We start from the raw sequence: 18,847 nt of genomic DNA, 5'->3' as shown, positions 1-18,847 counted from the left end.
TACAATAACGAACTGTTTCCGGCATGGGGGACTTTTAAGAGAGTTACCATGAATAGAGGAGAATGTTGAACTTTGTCCAACAGGCTTAACGGAAGATGAATTTCAGGAATGGATGAACACTGATGAGGGCATCATTACCGATGTGAAAGAGACAGAAGACGGCATATGTGACACAGTTACTTCCGCAGAAGTAGATATGAGAGGGGAAGAACACAAAGCAGAAGATAGCGATGCTGATAAAAATGATGTTGCCGGAACTTCCCGAACACCAACGAATGCTGAAATGCGACAGGAGCTAGATATATTGCGACTAGGTGTTCAGTGTAGGCCAGTGGACTTCCAAAAACGCTATCAATATGAAAGATTCATTATTTTTGTTTTGAGAGACAACTTGAAGCAAACAATTGGAGACTATTTTCATTGCCGAAAACAGTTAACTGTATTGCAGTGCTGTATACCGGTATCTGTTTCTTTGTAGTGCATGTAGGTTATAAATAAATACAGTAGGATACCTATCAATTTTTATTTTTTGGCTACTGTTATCAATCGGTTAACGTTATCAAATTATCTGCGTCCCAGAGTGATCATAATAAGCGGCATCCACTGTATTTGCCCCAATTCGTCCTACTGAACTGCAAACTTATCTTCATATTATGATCTTTCCTACTTTTGAAAGCTCCACCCAAGTTTATTCTTCTACTTAAGTCATTCAACACCAACTCTCCACTGACAGCCTGAAACATACCACATAATCTATAAACTTGATCATAGTAATGGTCTATATTGGCTCGTATGGACTACTTACAGTGATAACCTTACTGCACTGAAAACACAGGAGATAAAGAATCCACCTTGTCAATACTAATCAAAAAAAACTATTTAATACATATCAATTTCGAGTCATTGAAATTGTGAAATACTTTCCCTGAAGAAGAGAACAATACATTCTCAAAACATGTACGAGTAATTAACATTTCTTTGTTAGTATTGACAAGGCTTTTTTTTTTTCCTCCTGTGTTTTTAGTGCAGTAAGTTTATCACATACCACATAGTCGAGCATCTGTATCTCCTTACTCTCACATCTTCCCAGCCCAAAGTTTGCAACATTTTCGTAACACTACTCCTTTGTCGGAAATCACCCAGAACAAATCGTGCTGCTTTCCTTCGAATTTTTTCCAGTTCTCGTATCAAGTAGTCCTGGTGAGGGTCTCATACACTGGGTGTGTATGCAGGTGAATTTATACGAAGCCCATTAGTAGAAGCACAATGGAAAGTCCTGATGAGGGAATGACTTTTTTTTTTTCCCCCCACCAACAGAGGATTTCAAAAATTAGATGTAAGGCTTTTCATCACGTGTTTGCTCTATAACACCAGCCTCACAAGGTTCCTACCAACACTATGATACCACAGCCAAAATCATCTACAACTAGTGAATGATGTATTCAACAAGTATGGCTTTTCCTCCTATATGGCATTTTATTTTTCCTCGATTTTCTCAATTTTGATATCATTTCAAAAATGGTATCACACTGTTTTATTATGAAGTTATTTGATGTCTACCTTCAGCAAATTGCGCTAAACATATTCCCTCTACATACTACCAATAGTGGTCTTGCAGTTGCTAGAAATCACCACTAGTTCAAAGCACTTGTTACTGCCTTAAGGTAATTTTCTTACTGCTTGTTCAGAGCCTCATAACCAGCTCTACAGTAAATCTTTAATATAATTATGCTCCTTAATCCCAACTTCACTGCCATTTGTTATACATCTGAAGCAACAAGTGGAGTGTAAATGTTTCCATTAAGAAATGGGTTCCGAACCTGAGGGTAATTACCCTTGTGGGGGTAAAAAAGCTATTCTAAGGGGATGATAACGCTGGTAATTTTTGGCATGTAGATAATAGAATGACAGATCAGTTAATCATGGCTTGTGCTCTCTTGCGCTGCACGTACACTAATAAAAAGTGTGGCGATGTGTGTGTAGGTAGGTAGCCTCTCACGGTTTTCTATCAACTTCTAGCAGCTGCTGCCACCATGCCCACTTTCTCGTATGCGAAGGAGAGGGATGAGAGCGCACATAGATAAGGGTGACTCAGTTTAAGTTTACTCGACCACTAACTCGCACATTTCGTTTGTTTTGCAATGCATTTAGGATCAAGCTGTACAAGTGTACATACTGTTCTATATGATCCCACAACCTGGTCTAAAAAATATATAATATGTATTATTTTGTAGGGAAGTACCAACAATAAGAATTTTCACCCTTTCAATGTTTTTTTTCAATATTGTTATTAGTAGGGCTCGGAAGTTGAGGAAAAGTTTTTTTCTTGAGTGTCCAAAGTCGAGACCCAACATAATGTGTGTTCATTCTGGATCATTTTAGGCCAGAAAATGGTGGGTTTTATTTGTCCTTTTTCAGCATTTTTGGCTTATTTGTACTTTTAAGCTTTTTTTAGGTCTTGACGTCTTTTTTTGCAACTTATCCCTCTTCCGACTGTGTCGTCCACTCTCAATTCGAATCATCGTTAGTTCATCCATCACCTCTTATACATATTTTCTATAGTAAGAGAGAAAATGAAACAAAAATGAAACAAATGCTGAGAGATGCAATACCAGTTGCTATGGAATGGGAGTGGGCACCTCGGACATATTCTGAGTCATGGCCCTCCTTGTGCTCAGGCAGCCGTTAGAGGAGAGATCCTCACTTGGACTATGTGCAAGTAGGGTATCATCCTGCTTCATGAATTTACTGAGCTCAGAACATTTTAAGCAAGCCTCGGACCTATGGGAGTAATGGAGTCCCACTCCCATTTGACAGGCGAGGGACTCCTTGGAAACAAACAGCAGTATCAAATTATGTGCAAAATAAGTGAAATATTGAAAGGAGAAAATTGTTTTTGAAGAGGAAGATCTCACTTCCTTAAAGTATGAACCCTCAACATCTGTTGATGTAGAGGGAAGTTTCTCGATGTTTTGCAACGTGCTGTCTTAAAACCAACGATCCTTTACACCTAAGAACCTGAAGATGACTATTGTGATATACTGCAAAGCCATCTGAAGTGAGGTTTCCGAATTCCAATTTCTGTAACACTACAGTTAAGTCAAATATGATACCAGTTATACTGATTTCATTCATTGAAAATATACATTAAAGAGGATATTTCACATGCTTTGACCTGTTTGTGGGTTACTGTACTCACGTCCTAGTTCGTGAACCATGGGCAACGGCTGAGTGACCTAGTAAGTGGTCCTGAGAGATGCAATACCAGTTGCTATGGAATGGGAGTGGGCACCTCGGACATATTCTGAGTCATGGCCCTCCTTGTGCTCAGGCAGCCGTTAGAGGAGAGATCCTCACTTGGACTATGTGCAAGTAGGGTATCATCCTGCTTCATGAATTTACTGAGCTCAGAACATTTTAAGCAAGCCTCGGACCTATGGGAGTAATGGAGTCCCACTCCCATTTGACAGGCGAGGGACTCCTTGGAAACAACTTGGCAAACGAAATGGAATTCGATGGGGAGCTAGGGGCTTATGGAAGAAAGAGGTAGAAATGGCTGAGTCAGCAAAGAGGATGAATCTGGATGTGCCAGGAGTAAGTGATATTCGGGTAAGGCGAGATAACGAGGAAGAGATAGGAGATTATAAAGTGTACTTGACGGGTGTTAGAAAGGGAAGGGCAGAGTCTGGGGTAGGACTCCTTATCAGGAATACCACTGCACACAACACAGTTTCTGTTAGGCATGTAAATGAGCGAATGATGTGGGTAGATTTGTCAGTTGGAGGAATTAGGACAAGAATTGTGTCCGTGTATTCACCATGTGTGGGGGCAGATGAGTATGAAGTTGACAAGTTCTATGAAGCATTGAGTGACATCGTGGTCAGGGTCAACAGCAAGGATAGAATAGTGCTAATGGGCGATTTCAATGCAAGAGTTGGGAATAGAACTGAATGATATGAACGGGTGACTGGTAAATGTGGGGAAGATATGGAAGCTAATGGGAATGGGAAGCGTTTGCTGGAATTCTGTGCTAGTATGGGTTTAGCTGTTACGAATACATTCTTCAAGCATAAGGCTATTCACAGCTACACATGGGAGGCTAGGGGTACCAGATCCACAATAGAATATATCTTAACAGACTTTGAATTCAGGAAATCTGTTAGGTATGTACGAGTTTTTCATGGATTTTTCGATGATACAGACCATCATCTGATCTGTAGTGAACTAAGTATCTCTAGGCCTAGGGTAGAGAAAGTGAAATCTGTCTGCAAATGAATAAGGGTAGAAAATCTCCAGGACGAGGAAATTAAGACAGAAGTACATGGATATGATTAGTGAGAAGTTTCGAACAGTAGACAGTAAGCAGGTTCAGGATATAGAAAGTGAATGGGTGGCATACAGGGATGCTGTAGTAGAAACAGCAAGGGAATGCCTAGGAAAAACTGTGCGTAAAGATGGGAAAAGGCGAACATCTTGGTGGAATGATGAAGTGAGAGCAGCCAGTGAACGTAAAAAGAAGGCTTATCAGAAATGACTCCAAACAAGGGCCGAGGCAGACAGGGATTTGTACGTAGATGAAAGAAACAGAGCGAACCAAATAGTTAGTGAATCCGAAAAGAAGTCATGGGCAGATATTGGTAATAACCTGGAAAGGCTAGGTCAAGCAGCAGGGAAACCTTTCTGGACAGTAATAAAGAATCTTAGGAAGGGAGGGAAAAAGGAAAAGAACAGTGTTTTGAGTAATTCAGGTGAACTCATAATAGATCCCAGGGAATCACTACAGAGGTGGAGGGAATATTTTGAACACCTTCTCAATATAAAAGGAAATCATCCTGGTGGTGTTGCAAACAGCCAAGCTCATGGGGAGGAGGAAAATGATGTTGGTGAAATTAGGCTTGAGGAAGTGGAATGGATGGTAAATAAACTCCATTGTCATAACGCAGCAGGAATAGATGAAATTAGACCTGAAATGTGAAGTATAGTGGGAAGGCAGGGATGAAATGGCTTCACAGAGTAGTAAAATTAGCATGGAGTGTTGGTAAGGTACCTTCAGATTGGACAAAAGCAGTAATTGCACCTATCTATAAGCAAGGGAACAGGAAGGTCTGCAACAACTATCAAGGTATCTCATTGATTAGTATACCAGGCAAAGTATTCACTGGCATCTTGGAAGGGAGGGTAAATCAGTCGTTGAGAGGAAGTTGGATGAAAACCAGTGTAATTTCAGACCACAGAGAGGCTGTCAGGATCAGATTTTCAGTATGCGCCAGGTAACTGAAAAATGCTACGAGAGGAATAGGCAGTTTGTGTTTATGTTTCGTAGATCTAGAGAAAGCATATGACAGGGTACCAAAGAAAAAGATGTTCACTATACTGGGGGACTATGGAATTAAAGGTAGATTATTAAAATCAATCAAAGGCATTTATGTTGACAATTGGGCTTCAATGAGAATTGATGGTAGAATGAGTTCTTGGTTCAGGGTACTTACAGGGGTTAGACAAGGCTGTAATCCTTCACCTTTGCTGTTCGTAGTTTACATGGATCATCTGCTGAAAGGTATAAAATGGCAGGGGGAGATTCAGTTAGGTGGAAATGTAGTAAGCAGTTTGGCCTATGCTGACGACTTGGTCTTAATGACAGACTGTGCCAAAAGCCTGCAGTCTAATAACTTGGAACTTGAAAATAGGTGCAATGAGTATGGTATGAAAATTAGCCTCTCAAAGACTAAATTGATGTCAGTAGGTAAGAAATTCAACAGAATTGAATGTCAGATTGGTGATACAAAGCTAGAACAGGTCAATAATTTCAAGTATTTAGGTTGTGTGTTCTCCCAGGATGGTAATATAGTAAGGGAGATTGAATCAAGGTGTAGTAAAGCTAATGCAGTGAGCTCGCAGTTGCGATCAGCAGTATTCTGTAAGAAGGAAATCAGTTCCCAGATGAAACTATCTTTGCATCGGTCTGTTTTCAGGCCAACTTTGCTTTACGGGAGCGAAAGCTGGGTGGACTCAGGATATCTTATTCATAAGTTAGAAGTAACAGACATGAAAGTAGCAAGAATGATGGCTGGTACAAACAGCTATGAACAATGGCAGGAGGGTACTCGGAATGAGGAGATACAGGCTAATTTAGAAATGAACTTGATGGATGAAGCTATACGCATAAACCGGCTTCGGTGGTGGGGCCATGTGAGGCGAATGGAGGAGGATAGGTTACCTAGGAGAATAATGGACTCTGCTATGGAGGGTAAGAGAAGTAGAGGGAGACAAAACGACGATGGTTAAACACTCGGTTTCTAATGATTTAAAGATAAGAGGTATAGAACTAAATGAGGCCACAACACTAGTTGCAAATCGAGGATTGTGGCGACGTTTAGTAAATTCACAGAGGCTTGCAGAGTGAACGCTGAAAGGCATAACAGTCTATAATGATAATGAATGAATGAGAGATGGTAGTAAAAACTAAATAAATATAATAATGAACATATAACCCTACCACGCATTCAAACCTACTACATATAACATTAGCACACCACAGCGTTCCACTTGCACTTATCATCTAAGCTATACTGCATCATGACACAATGTTTATAGATTACAGCTCATATGATAGTTTTAACATGTCACAATATCCACTTCGTGTTTCACAGATGTTACACTTACGTGTTAGATAATTTTCGTGACCTCTATTATTTAATAATATTAACACCGTAAACACAAAGATATCAGTTTTACTGTGTTTACCGTGTAGATTCCCTATCATTTACCATGTATACTATGACGACAATATTTTTAGGGTGTATTGGTAGGGGCAGCTGATTCACCTGAAATAATGGGAGCTTGAGGCAGCTTAACACTCTCCCTGAGATGTCCTAACGGTTCCAGAGCAACAGTTATCAAAATTTTACTAGATCAATAACCTTATGAACATACTGTGAAACACGTTATAGACCCTTATGTCATTCAGCATTGTTTGCAAGCCTATCTGTGAATTAACTTGGTGGCCCTATTAATAATTAGCACTGTGCCTATCTCTGCTCCTACATGAGTCTCACATCATTTCCAAGGTCTTCTGCTGTATCACGGACTTTCCCTGGTTAAGTCAATTATTCACCAAGCCAACATTCCTATCCCAATAAAAGACCCCATCATTGAATGCAGTTCATACACAGAGTTCGAGCCATCATTTGCATTCCTACATTTCATGCCTTCATTTCAAATGTCTTCTTGCCATTGTTCCCACTGACTTGTACCAGCAAACATCGATACTATTTTCAGGTCTGTTATCTTAAGCACCCTATACACATAGGAACATGGTTCAGCGAACTTGGTTCCTGAAGTTGGTTCTGTTTTGCTACACACACATTCAACCAGCACAAAGAACATGGGTCTCACATGAGCATTTCTAAAGTTGCAGCTGCTGTTATTGTGCTTAACGAGATGAGTTTTTTAGGAAGGAGAAGTAGCAAAGGAGTACGTGGTGTAAGAGCTGGTAACGGGAACGAGACAAGTTGTCTCATATTGATCTTTTAAACATGCTCAAAGATACAAGTGAAGAAGTTTTTCAGAATTTTCTGTGAATGCCAAGTATGGAATACAGAAATCTGTTAACCCACGAGGACTCACGCAACACTTTAAAATGGACTGAATATTGATTTTTCCTTTTTATAATGTTTTGTTTTAGGCTTCTTTTGATGCTTTTATGATATTTTAGTTAATAAAATTGTCTTTATTTGCCATTACAACACACGACATAAAATAATGAAACAACACAAATTAACAATGCTACATAAATTAAAAAATTCCTGAAATTAAAATGGACATAAATGAAATATATTGAAAAAACTGCCTACATAAAACTAAAATTTCTTAAATTAAAATGATGAAAAGTAACTACTACATAAAACTAAAATTTTCCAGACCAGATAAGGAAATATTTTTACATAATACAACGTAACGTGTTGTCAAGGTAATATTAACACAGAAATAACCAAAAACTCCTCAGTCCTTTTCTTCGGGTTTTCCATCAGCAAAGTCCAGACAAGAAAATACTGTGTGCTCCCTGCAAATGTAATTTAAACAATGCACACAAGCTGTTTTGGTCTTCCTGTTCTCTTTTCTTCCACAGTAAGCACACATTCCTCGACACTGCGGTTCTCTTTAAGCCGGTCTCGGCTCATTGCTGATCCCTAGAAATTCTTGTATCTTCCATTTTGATGCCGTGGGGAATGCATGTCAGTGATGCGCAATACTCCATGTAATCTCTGCAAATCCTGTAGAAAGAGTCTTCAGAAACTGCCTTTGGTTCATCTTGTGGACTTTACTTCGGAGAATGACGTAACTGTTTATGCCACCAATATTTAGAAGGGAGTAAAAAAAGAGTTAATGACCAATGGTTGCTGACTCTTGAAGCAGAGTAATTCCCCTTTAACTTATCAACATCATCTACTCCACCTTTCATAAGGTTATAAAATGTCAAAATGTCAGGTTTATTGGCATCGCCTGATGAGGGGTCAACTGCGTCATCTCCATGCATGTCACTTAGGAGTACATTTATTGTTCAACCTATTCAATACAATCAGTACCATGTTATGTGGTTAGACATAGAAAATCTGAACATTATGGGGACATGTTTCGCCCTTCTTATTGGGCATCATAAGCCATATTAATTTAATCTTAAAACATTGTTAAAAGGGCAATGGCATTTATAATTTGTAAAAATTGAACTTTGATTTGTTATGATATTAACTTTATAAAATAGTGGTTATAAAATATGATATTGGGACATACAACACCTGCTACATTTATTGTAAACTAATTTAAAATCTTGTCTAAAAGAGAATTTATATCGATATAAATTTTTAAAAACATCACAAGTCTGGTACTGAAGTGGATCCTCTTCGTTATAAAAATCAGCATATATTCGCTGCGACAGTTGCCAATGTAAACTTGAGGGTGAATTTGTTAATATTTTGCGTTCCAACATTAAAAGATTGGTTAAGAGAAAAGGCGAATGTTATGATGTTATCCTCAGTAAGTTCATTGGTCTAAAATATGATCATATAACCATTGCAAACAGACGTTAATGTGCTGGTTGAAGCTGCTGTGAGAAGAGTTTATTTAGAGTATTTGAAGGTTATGTTTGATTACATACATAATCATTATAGACTGTTATGCCTTTCAGCGTTCACTCTGCAAGCCTCTGAGAATTTACTACACGTCGCCACAATCCTCGATTTGCAACTAGTGTCCTCATTTGGTTCTATACCTCTTATCTTTAAATCGTTAGAAACCGAGTGTTTAACCATCGTCGTCTTGTCTCCCTCTACTTCTCTTACCCTCCATAGCAGAGTCCATTATTCTCCTAGGTAACCTATCCTCCTCCATTCGCCTCACATGGCCCCACCACCGAAGCCGGTTTATGCGTACAGCTTCATCCATTGAGTTCATTCCTAAATTAGCCTTTATCTCCTCATTCCGAGTACCCTCCTGCCATTGTTCCCACCTGTTTGTACTGGCAATCATTCTTGCTACTTTCATGCCTGTTACTTCTAACTTATGAATAAGATATCCTGAGTCCACCCAGCTTTCACTCCCGTAAAGCAAAGTTGGTCTGAAAACAGACAGATGTAAAGATGGTTTCGTCTGGGAGCCGACTTCCTTCTTACAGAATACTGCTGATCGCAACTGCGAGCTCACTGCATTAGCTTTACTACACCTTGATTCAATCTCACTATATTACCATCCTGGGAGAACACACAACCTAAATACTTGAAATTATCGACCTGTTCTAGCTTTGTATCACCAATCTGACATTCAATTCTGTTGAATTTCTTACCTACTGACATCAATTTAGTCTTTGAGAGGCTAATTTTCATACCATACTCATTGCACCTATTTTCAAGTTCCAAGATATTAGACTGCAGGCTTTTGGCACAGTCTGCCATTAAGACCAAGTCGTCAGCATAGGCCAAACTGCTTATTACATTTCCACCTAACTGAATCCCTCTTGATTTTCACGTGAAAATGTAGTCTTTCTAGAAGATGTAAAACATTGATGAATAGAGTGTGGTTATACTGCAAAAGAACAAAAAGACGTGTTTGACGTGTGTGTTTAAAACGTATGCTAATGTCCAAGAATTGTGTATTATGTAAAGTGGGTACTTACTCAAATGCCGTATGTATATCTAGCTTACTGTATTAGCAGCGTTGGTCTGTCTGGAGTTCCTACTTCGTGTATTGTAACGATGTGATAGAGGGTGGGGGGCATGTGAGGGGAAGCGGAAGTGGGTATTGTATTGAATAGCTTGAACAATAAATGTACTCCTTCTGTAAACTAAGTGAGATCGCTGTTTACAATACGGACCAAAAATGAGAGTGATGACTTGTAATCTCCATGCACGGATGAGTACAATAACACAACCTTTTTTTCTTTTTGGGGACGTATGATAATAAAACTCCTTCTTGGCCAAAACCAATCATACTGCTCTTTTTCTGGTCTGTTCTTTGTTTCGACGACGATAGGTGGAATTTCCCGTTTATTTTTCCGGACAGTACCGACCAATGTAAGTCGGTGATTGATCAGCAGGCTCTGAGCAACATTTCTCCCACTTTATGAAATTTGTTCCACCAGCCTCTCAACGACACTTTGAGCACTGTTGTTCAATGAAAACCGTCCATCAGGCTGTAACTTCCATGTTACAAGTACAGTATAATATGTTCTTGCGTCTGCAAAGGCGTAGACCTGGATGCCATACTTTCACGGGCTTGTTAGCAATATACTGTCGAAATTGATACCTTCCCTGGAACCCCTCAAGCATATCATTTATGGTGACGTGTTCTCCAGGCGAACAATTACTTCTGCAGCTGTCAACAAAACCTTCAAATATTTCTCGTATTGGAGCAAGATTATCTTCTTTCCTCCTTTCCTTCCTGGTATGGATGTTGTCAAACCAAATAGTTTTCAGAAGGAATTGGAATCTTTTCAGACTCATAGCCCTAAACCGGGCACGCTGGTGAATTTCGTTCAACAACCTGAGTGTTTCATCTGTAGTTTTTAGTTTCTAAGAGCTACAGCCGTCGTGCTGCTAGTACCTTCTTGCGAAGTCTTATCGATACTCTCAGTGTAGCAGTATCCGTCCAGGAAATTGTACGTGTCACGAAATTCACCATGCGCCCAGCAATGTAACATTTATAGGGATAGTAGTACAGAATTGTTCTACACCAGCTCCGCCCGTTGCCCAAAAATCTCTCCTTAGTGTGGGAAGATTTTAGTACCCCACCTAAGTACAACAGTCCGATGACCACTTTGATCTCAACTCTGTTAGAATCGACAGCATCCCTGTTCCTTTCATAATTTTCCCTTGCCTGTGTGATACAAATATTGGTGTATGTAACAATCTGGTCCAGTACACCATCCAGAAAAAAAAGCATCCAGGATTCCACAGGTGAGGTGACATTTCTAGCTTGGTCCGTAGGTCCAGGCAGGTGGGTAACAATATTACGCCGTCAGGTATGCCCGCGGCCATTGTTTGATCTGCAGTGCATGTCTCATACTGTAGTCATCTCTCTTCCGCTATACTGGGGAATACTAAAATGATTCACATTCAATCCATCATCTTCCGGGTCAGCAGATTCCTCGGTGTCAGTGTTGTAGTCACTATTCTCGACATCATCTTCTACATCGTCTGCCTCTTCCTTCGAATAAAAGTCTCTGTCACTTTCATTTTCCTCACCACCGAAGAGATTTCTTTCACTGCATTTAGTTCTCTTTCTAATTGATAATTACGTACCAGTAACTCCTCTTTTTCAACACTTTCAAGCTACCTGAGAATGTTTTCTTGTTCACTTGAATTCATCTTGGTAACAAATTATAACACACGAGCACTTGCGAGTGGTCCAGAAGACTACAATATTCATTACGTGAGAGCACGTGCGTGGTCTAAAGCACCACAGTCTAACGGTCTTCACTCCAGACAAGAATCCTGATGACTGCTGTAACAGCAAATTTGCTTGGTAATACCCCCCAGCATGGATATCGTGGAGGGGGGAACCAGTCTGCCAGCCGCACAACCAATGGCAGAGTAAAAGAGCCAGCATGTGGTCTTTTCACTACCGCGCGAGTTACCGCGGGTTAAAAATGTTTGTGCCATTCATTATAAAGCAAGATACCCACATGAGAAAACCAATAACTGCAGAAGCTACACTTTGGTACTTGGCTATGGGAAGAAGTACGAAAGATATAAAGTTTTCAGCAGCAGTTTCCCCTCAAGCTCTGGGAAAGATAATTCCAAACACTTGCAAAGCTATCTACGAGGTCCTCAAGGACAAGTATCTAAAAGTGAGTATTAGATGTATTGTATTCTTCTTGCTGACATAAGACTATTATTATCATTATGCCAGCTAACACATTAGATTAACCTTGTTAAGCACAACGAAAAGAGTATGTTCCTAACTTTACCAGAGTAAATACACATAATATCCATTTACAAAACTATATTATATTTATTTTCTTCCTATGTTCACATACACAGTATTATGTGCAACTTGTGACTAGAACATCAATGTTGGATTTCAACTTTTGTATTTCCTCTTGGAGAATAACGAGCAAGCTGACCGTGCGGTTAGGGTAGCGCAGCTATGAGCTTGCATTCAGGAGATAGTGGGTTCGAACCCCACTGTCGGCAGCCCTGAAGATGGTTTTCCATTTTCACACCAGGCAAATGCTACGGCTGTACCTTTATTAAGGCCACGACCAATACTTCCCAACCCTAGCCCTTTCCCATCGCTCCATCGCCGAAAACCTTTGATGTGTTAGTGCGACGTTAAACAAGTAGCAAAAAAAGAAGTAAAGCCTTAAGTACCACAATTTCAGTACGTGGATGCTTTCTTGCAATAAATCAGTTTTATTTTTCATCTTATTGACATTCCTTGCTTCTCTACGGAAACTTCGTTTCAAGAAATTAACTCGTGCAGTTAAAAATGCTAAAATGCCTCAGGCATCTTCTCTTGCACCATTCTTAGCAACACCAGTAATGCCTATTCTCAGTTATACCTGTCTCTGTATTCACTTTACTTCACTTTCCAAAGATAAGGAAAAGGCCTGGAAGCCTCTATCAAATTTGTCAAGAAGCTAGGATGCATAGAGGTCGCAGTGTATGCCATCCCATCTACTACACTTATCAACCACTTGCTAGCAATGCTTGATCTCATATCAACTCAGCCAGTCAGAACAATGTGTACATTGAACAGGAAGATCATGTTCGCACTGACTATTACACACACTCACAAACATAGTTCATTGCTGGCCACTCCACAAACCAAATTTTCCAACTCGACAAGAATCCATGTTTGCCATGATCATAGTTCATGACAAAACACACACGAGCGATTTCGGTTTGTCAACTTTGAAAAAGACCAAGTTCACCGAACCATGTTCCTATGTGTATGAACTAGATTTTCAATGTTTACCTAAGTTTCAATCCTATCTAGTCAGCCTGAAAAGAGAGTGGCATAAAGGTAGTTTTGTCTACAAACTCACTATCCTCAAATTCCACTGATTTTAACTATGAATTCAATGCACTGGCTCTACAAGGAGCACATATAAATGTCCACCTGTTCGAGTTACATATTCCCTCCTTGATACAAAGTTCACTTAGGTTCATTCCCAACCTATATCACCTCAGTCCAGGAGATACTTATTTCTATATTATATTTGTTGCACATCATCTCCAATTCCAAAAAATTATATTGCTATTTTTCAGCACAATGTGTCATTAAGACCATACTCTTACGCATGCATGTAATATTTATTACCATACTACTCCCATGTGAGTAACTATGTGACAGATGTAAAATTTAATCCATCATATGTATCTCATACTTGGAACAGATTCAAATATATTGCAGATAATTATCCATCACAAAAACCACCACACCTACTCAAACATTGGGAAGGTCCACGGATTAAATTAACCAATTGAAAATAATAAAACATGCTCCAATTTTACTAAATTCCTGTCAATTACCAAAGCAAAAATATGAAATTTTATCCCTCATTAATTCCATACTTGAGATAAAAGCTAGAAGAAAATTCACCAACAGAAAAGAAATAATTATTCATTTGAATGAATGGAATTATGACAACCATAATTTGTTTGAATTCAATTAAAGATTCATGAATAAAAAATAGCATTTTCTACTTATTTATTTGGGTTGAGACCCGAATTGGAGATATTCGGCTTGTGTAACGTAACCATTTCTTTTTCAGGTATAATTCTGTTATATGTTTTCTTTTTCAGGTAGCCTAGTTTCTAAGTTTACTTATTCATAAATTAGTTTCAACAGACTTATGAACCCAACAGTTCTAAATTACTCGAGTTGAAACTAAAGAAATGGCTTCAAATGTCACAAATTTTCTAAATTTATAAATTTTTAAAAAGAAAGACTGGTTGGCTAAGATGGTTAGGCTATTCAAATCAAATGTATTCTTCAAAGTGACTTCGAGAGAAACGCTTCTAGAAAATTCCTCCATACATCATGTATCAGAGAACGCAGAGTTCACATTCTTTCATCTGCATGCATTTCAAATAGTGGTACAAACACAGTTCAGAATTTCCCTACTACAATAAATGAATGGACTACTCCCATGTGAGTAACTATGTGACAGATGTAAAATTTAATCCATCATATGTATCTCATACTTGGAACAGATTCAAATATTTTGCAGATAATTATCCATCACAAAAACCACCACACCTGCAGAGATCTATTTATACATGGTGTTTACTGCTGGGAGTGTCCGAGAACAAGTTCAGCTCCCCTGGTGTAGGTTTTCTTTTTTGAATCCCATCTGCAATCTGCACATCTGGGTGCGAGATGAAAAAAAGATAGGGAGAGGGTAAAACTCATTATCGGCACATGGCCTACTCCTGTTGAATAACACCAAGCGGTCTGCGTAAGGCTTAATTCACCATCCAAAGGAATAATCACCATTAACAGTGTCATCTGCCATAACTCTATACGAACACTATGAAGAGGCTGGAAGTGAATCCAGTCTTTTGGCACACAATCTAGCGATTAGAAATATAGTATACCAGATCCTCTCCTACCCTGCTGGCCAACATTCTGATGATGTAAATGTTTTCCACCAACAGGACTCAAATGGGCTAACCACGGTGTCAGACAATATAGAATTGAAACCTTACTGATTATCACCACCAGTTGGGTGCTGTGGAGATTACACTAGGCGCCAATGTCATTGAAGAGGTAAGAGCCCATTCAGTTCTGCTAGCTGCGGAATGACAAGAGCAAATGAAACAGGTCCCACACAAGCTTGGTATTCCAACAAACCACACTTCACATTTGTATACTTACGTTTTTTATTTTGATGCAACTATTTACATGTTTTTTTCTTCCTCCAGCGGTTATCTTATTCTTTTTCAATTTGCTGTACGTCGCACCTACACAGATAGGTCTTATGGTGACGATGGGATAGGAAAGGCCTAGAAGTGGGAATGAAGCGGCCTTGTCATTAAGGTACAGCCCCAGCATTTGCCTGGTGTGAAAATGGGAAACCACGGAAAACTATTTTCAGGGCTGCTAACAGTGGGGTTCAAACCCACTGTCTCCCGGATGAAAGCTCACAGCTGTGCGGCCCTAACCGCATGGCCAATTCACACAGTTTTTTTTTTTTAATTATTATTTATTTGGAAATGAATCTGCACCTTAAACTTGTATTTCTCAACAGTGGTTTTTTTTTTTTTTTAATGGTTTTATGTCATTCCAACTCAAGACATAACGATGAAGGGATGGAAAAAATGTAGGACCAGGAGAAACAAGACTAAGGCCTTCATTAAGAGTAGGCTATAGCCTCAGCATTTAACTGGAATAAAAAGAGCCAATTTTATTACTTTTTTCTGCTAGTGTTTTAACATCAAACCAACGCATCAAAGGTTTCCGCCAACACCACGGTGGAACAGGGGTAGAAAGTAGCAGCCATGACCTTAACTAAGGTACAGCCCCAGCATCTGCCTAGCATGAAAATGGGAAATCACAGGAAACCATCTTCAGGGTTAACGATGGTAGGATTCGAACCACCATCCCCCGAATGCAAGCTCACAGCTTCGCGAACCAAACTGTAAGGCCAACTGTATTTTTTATGACCTGAGGAATCTGACGACGTCCACTTTATTGGACAATGGCTACTAATGCTCTTATTTCAACTTTTACAAATAAACTACATTTATATCATAAAAGCTATTTAACCGGCTGAAAAATATTCACATTATATGCAACAACTATCAAAATAAGACATATTTTCACAGAGGTTGGTGAAATCCCTCCAGTTCTAAAAATAATGCAATAGAAGATACACAACTGAAAAGGGTGTAGGCTACAACTCCAGCATTACAAAATGATATTCTGATAAAATCAATTCAAAATACCTAAGACAAACATATATAAAAATGTGTACCAAGGAATTCCGAAATTTCGCTTCAAATAATAGTGTACACTTAAAGAACAATCCAACAACAGGTAAATCAGGAGAAGAAATACTAACCTATGTCGAATAAAAAATTCAAAGGCACATCACACTGGCTCAGAATTAATATTTTCAAATAAAGGCAAAGAAACAAGAGTTCGCGGATTATTTCACAAAGTATAAACCTCCTAATCTCAATTAAACCTCATAGCTAATATTTAAATACACCCTACATATGTAGTCTGCCACAAAATAACCCATCCTAACACAAAACAAGGACAAGAGTGCATTGCACAACATGGCATCCACATCAGCAACTTAAGTAAAGCTTATAAATCATTTATAATATATCCAGAAACATATATATTTACGTCGGATCACGGAAAAAAGAGGTTAAGAAATGTCGTTCATGTGATAAATGTTAGGTTATTGCATCACTCATTACCATTGGAACTATAGTATTTGATGCACGACAGCTGAGATACATTTTCCTTAACGGTAAACTGTCTACAAACGCTAAATTTTCTAATCGTCGACGTCAGTGTCACATTTCTAACAACATTTCCAGCAAATCGAGCACATTTTACAGATACCGCAGCCATTTTAAAACCATTGCCCCTGGCCGCAACGGCGCACACCGTCGTCATCTGTTTGCTTGGTAGTTTACATGCAGCCAATATAAGAAAAAAATAATATAGCGCTATTAACAACAGGGAATAAATAATATTACATATACTGGATTGATGTGCGTAACGGAGGTACACCTTCTCAGTCCAGTTAAACTGCGCACCTTCTATATGGCCAGCCATGTAATGGAACTTGATAAATCACAGTCTGTTACTTTGTCAAGGATAATTTTCTGTCACCGATATATCTGTTACGCTGTTTCAGAAGTATCTGTGACAAAATATCGTTTAAGTTGTGTACTTGCATCACTGTCACAAAGCTATAATATGTTATCTGCTGTAGCTAATTCCAGTCTTCATTTTCCAGTTACCAGTACCTACGGTGATATTAAAGATGTAAAATAGTGTATTTAAAAGTAATATAAAGAGAATACCTATTTAGTAACTCTATGCCAAGCGAAAGCTCATACCTCATACGTAGCGTGAATCGAAAAGAATAGTCCTCAGCTGACAATTAGGGCATGTTTGAATACAGTCTCAATCTAGTAAGCAGTAAGGACGGATGTGCTGAGTGTGTGCTGAAGTATGGGGATAGCGCTAGAGCTCTGCCTGGTGAGGATTGGGAGTTAGCAATGAAGGAGAGAGGAGAAAACGGACTTGAGTAAGAAGATGAAGGGTGAGGAAGTAGGGAAGATGGCAGGCCAGCTCGTGGCGGTAGAGCTATCGGCGCTGCTCATAATAGGAGGAGTGAAGTTAAACTCAGGGCCAGGCCCAATTGGTGCCCTAAAGTGGGAAGAGATAGATGCGCTAAAAGAAGTTGTGATGTAGCGTGTCAGAGAGACCAACTGAAGGAGATGACACGTGACCATTCCAAGGAGCTAAAGAACTTGCGACAGTGCATAAAAAGTGAGATGGGCGAGTTGAAGGAGAAGGTCGGGAGAAATGGGGTGGAGATGGAGAAATTGCGAATGAAAGTCCAGGTGATGGAGGAGGGGTGGCGAAACTAAAGAGAGAAATGGTCGATGGGATCCAGGTACGAATGAGGAATACTTTTATATACGGAGTTGAAGAAACAACGACAGAAGATAACGTGGCATTAGTTTATAAGATAGCGAACTTGATACGAGACAGAATAAAGATAAATGTTAGTGAAGTAGATATTGATGAGGCACAGAGAGTGGGAAGAGAGTAAGGCGGAGGAGGGAGACGAATTAAGCTCATGCTGACGTCTACACTGATGGCGGATATTATCCTAAGGAACGCAGGGAATTTAAAGGAAGAGAAGATATGTCTGAAACAGGATATAGGTAGTGAAGCGAGTAGAGAGTTGAAAGTGCTAAGAAGACACATGTGGTGTGCGAAAAAACAAGGATTGAGAGCGTTCAATAGGGGGACTAAGTTGGTGGTGGGAAATGGCCGCTGGGTAAGAGAATGGTCATTGGAGAGCTTGCAACATATGGAACAAAATTATTTACAGACGATTACAGAAAAGAGAGCAATGGGCGTGACAAGAGAAGAGGAGCGCTCGGTGGTGGATGAGGGAGAAACGGCGGTTGGCGAGATGGCGAGCGAGGACCAGCGTGAGGAAAGAAGAGGAAGCAAGAGTGAAGATGGCCGGGAAGAAGAAGAGGACGTTCAGGGAGTGGAACGTGAGGTAAACAGTCGTGCGCCACCGGAAAGTGCTGGAGTGGAAGAGGCAGCCAGTCCCCGGAGAGAGGTAACGACCAGGACTAAAGGT

General features: G+C 39.5%; 1 protein-coding gene across 2 annotated transcripts in view; it reads right to left on the bottom strand.

Moving 5' to 3' along the window:
• Positions 1-17,127, bottom strand: part of ttm50 (tiny tim 50) — a 124,732-nt gene extending 107,605 nt beyond the window's left edge. Inside the window, exon 1 of one of the 2 annotated variants that reach the window (XM_067149510.2) lies at positions 16,929-17,127. In XM_067149510.2, the coding sequence (XP_067005611.2) occupies positions 16,929-17,085 (157 nt within the window). In that variant the 5' untranslated portion in view covers positions 17,086-17,127. Of the gene's footprint in view, positions 1-16,561; positions 16,872-16,928 lie in introns of those variants that run through there. The other variant, XM_067149518.2, reaches the window with a different exon arrangement.
• Positions 17,128-18,847: the final 1,720 nt, after the last annotated feature.

This window comes from Anabrus simplex, chromosome 1 (assembly GCF_040414725.1).
Source record: "Anabrus simplex isolate iqAnaSimp1 chromosome 1, ASM4041472v1, whole genome shotgun sequence".
NCBI classification, from domain to species: Eukaryota; Metazoa; Arthropoda; class Insecta; order Orthoptera; family Tettigoniidae; genus Anabrus; species Anabrus simplex.
Note: the sequence above shows the minus strand (reverse complement) of the source record. Positions and strands in the feature narration are given on the sequence as shown.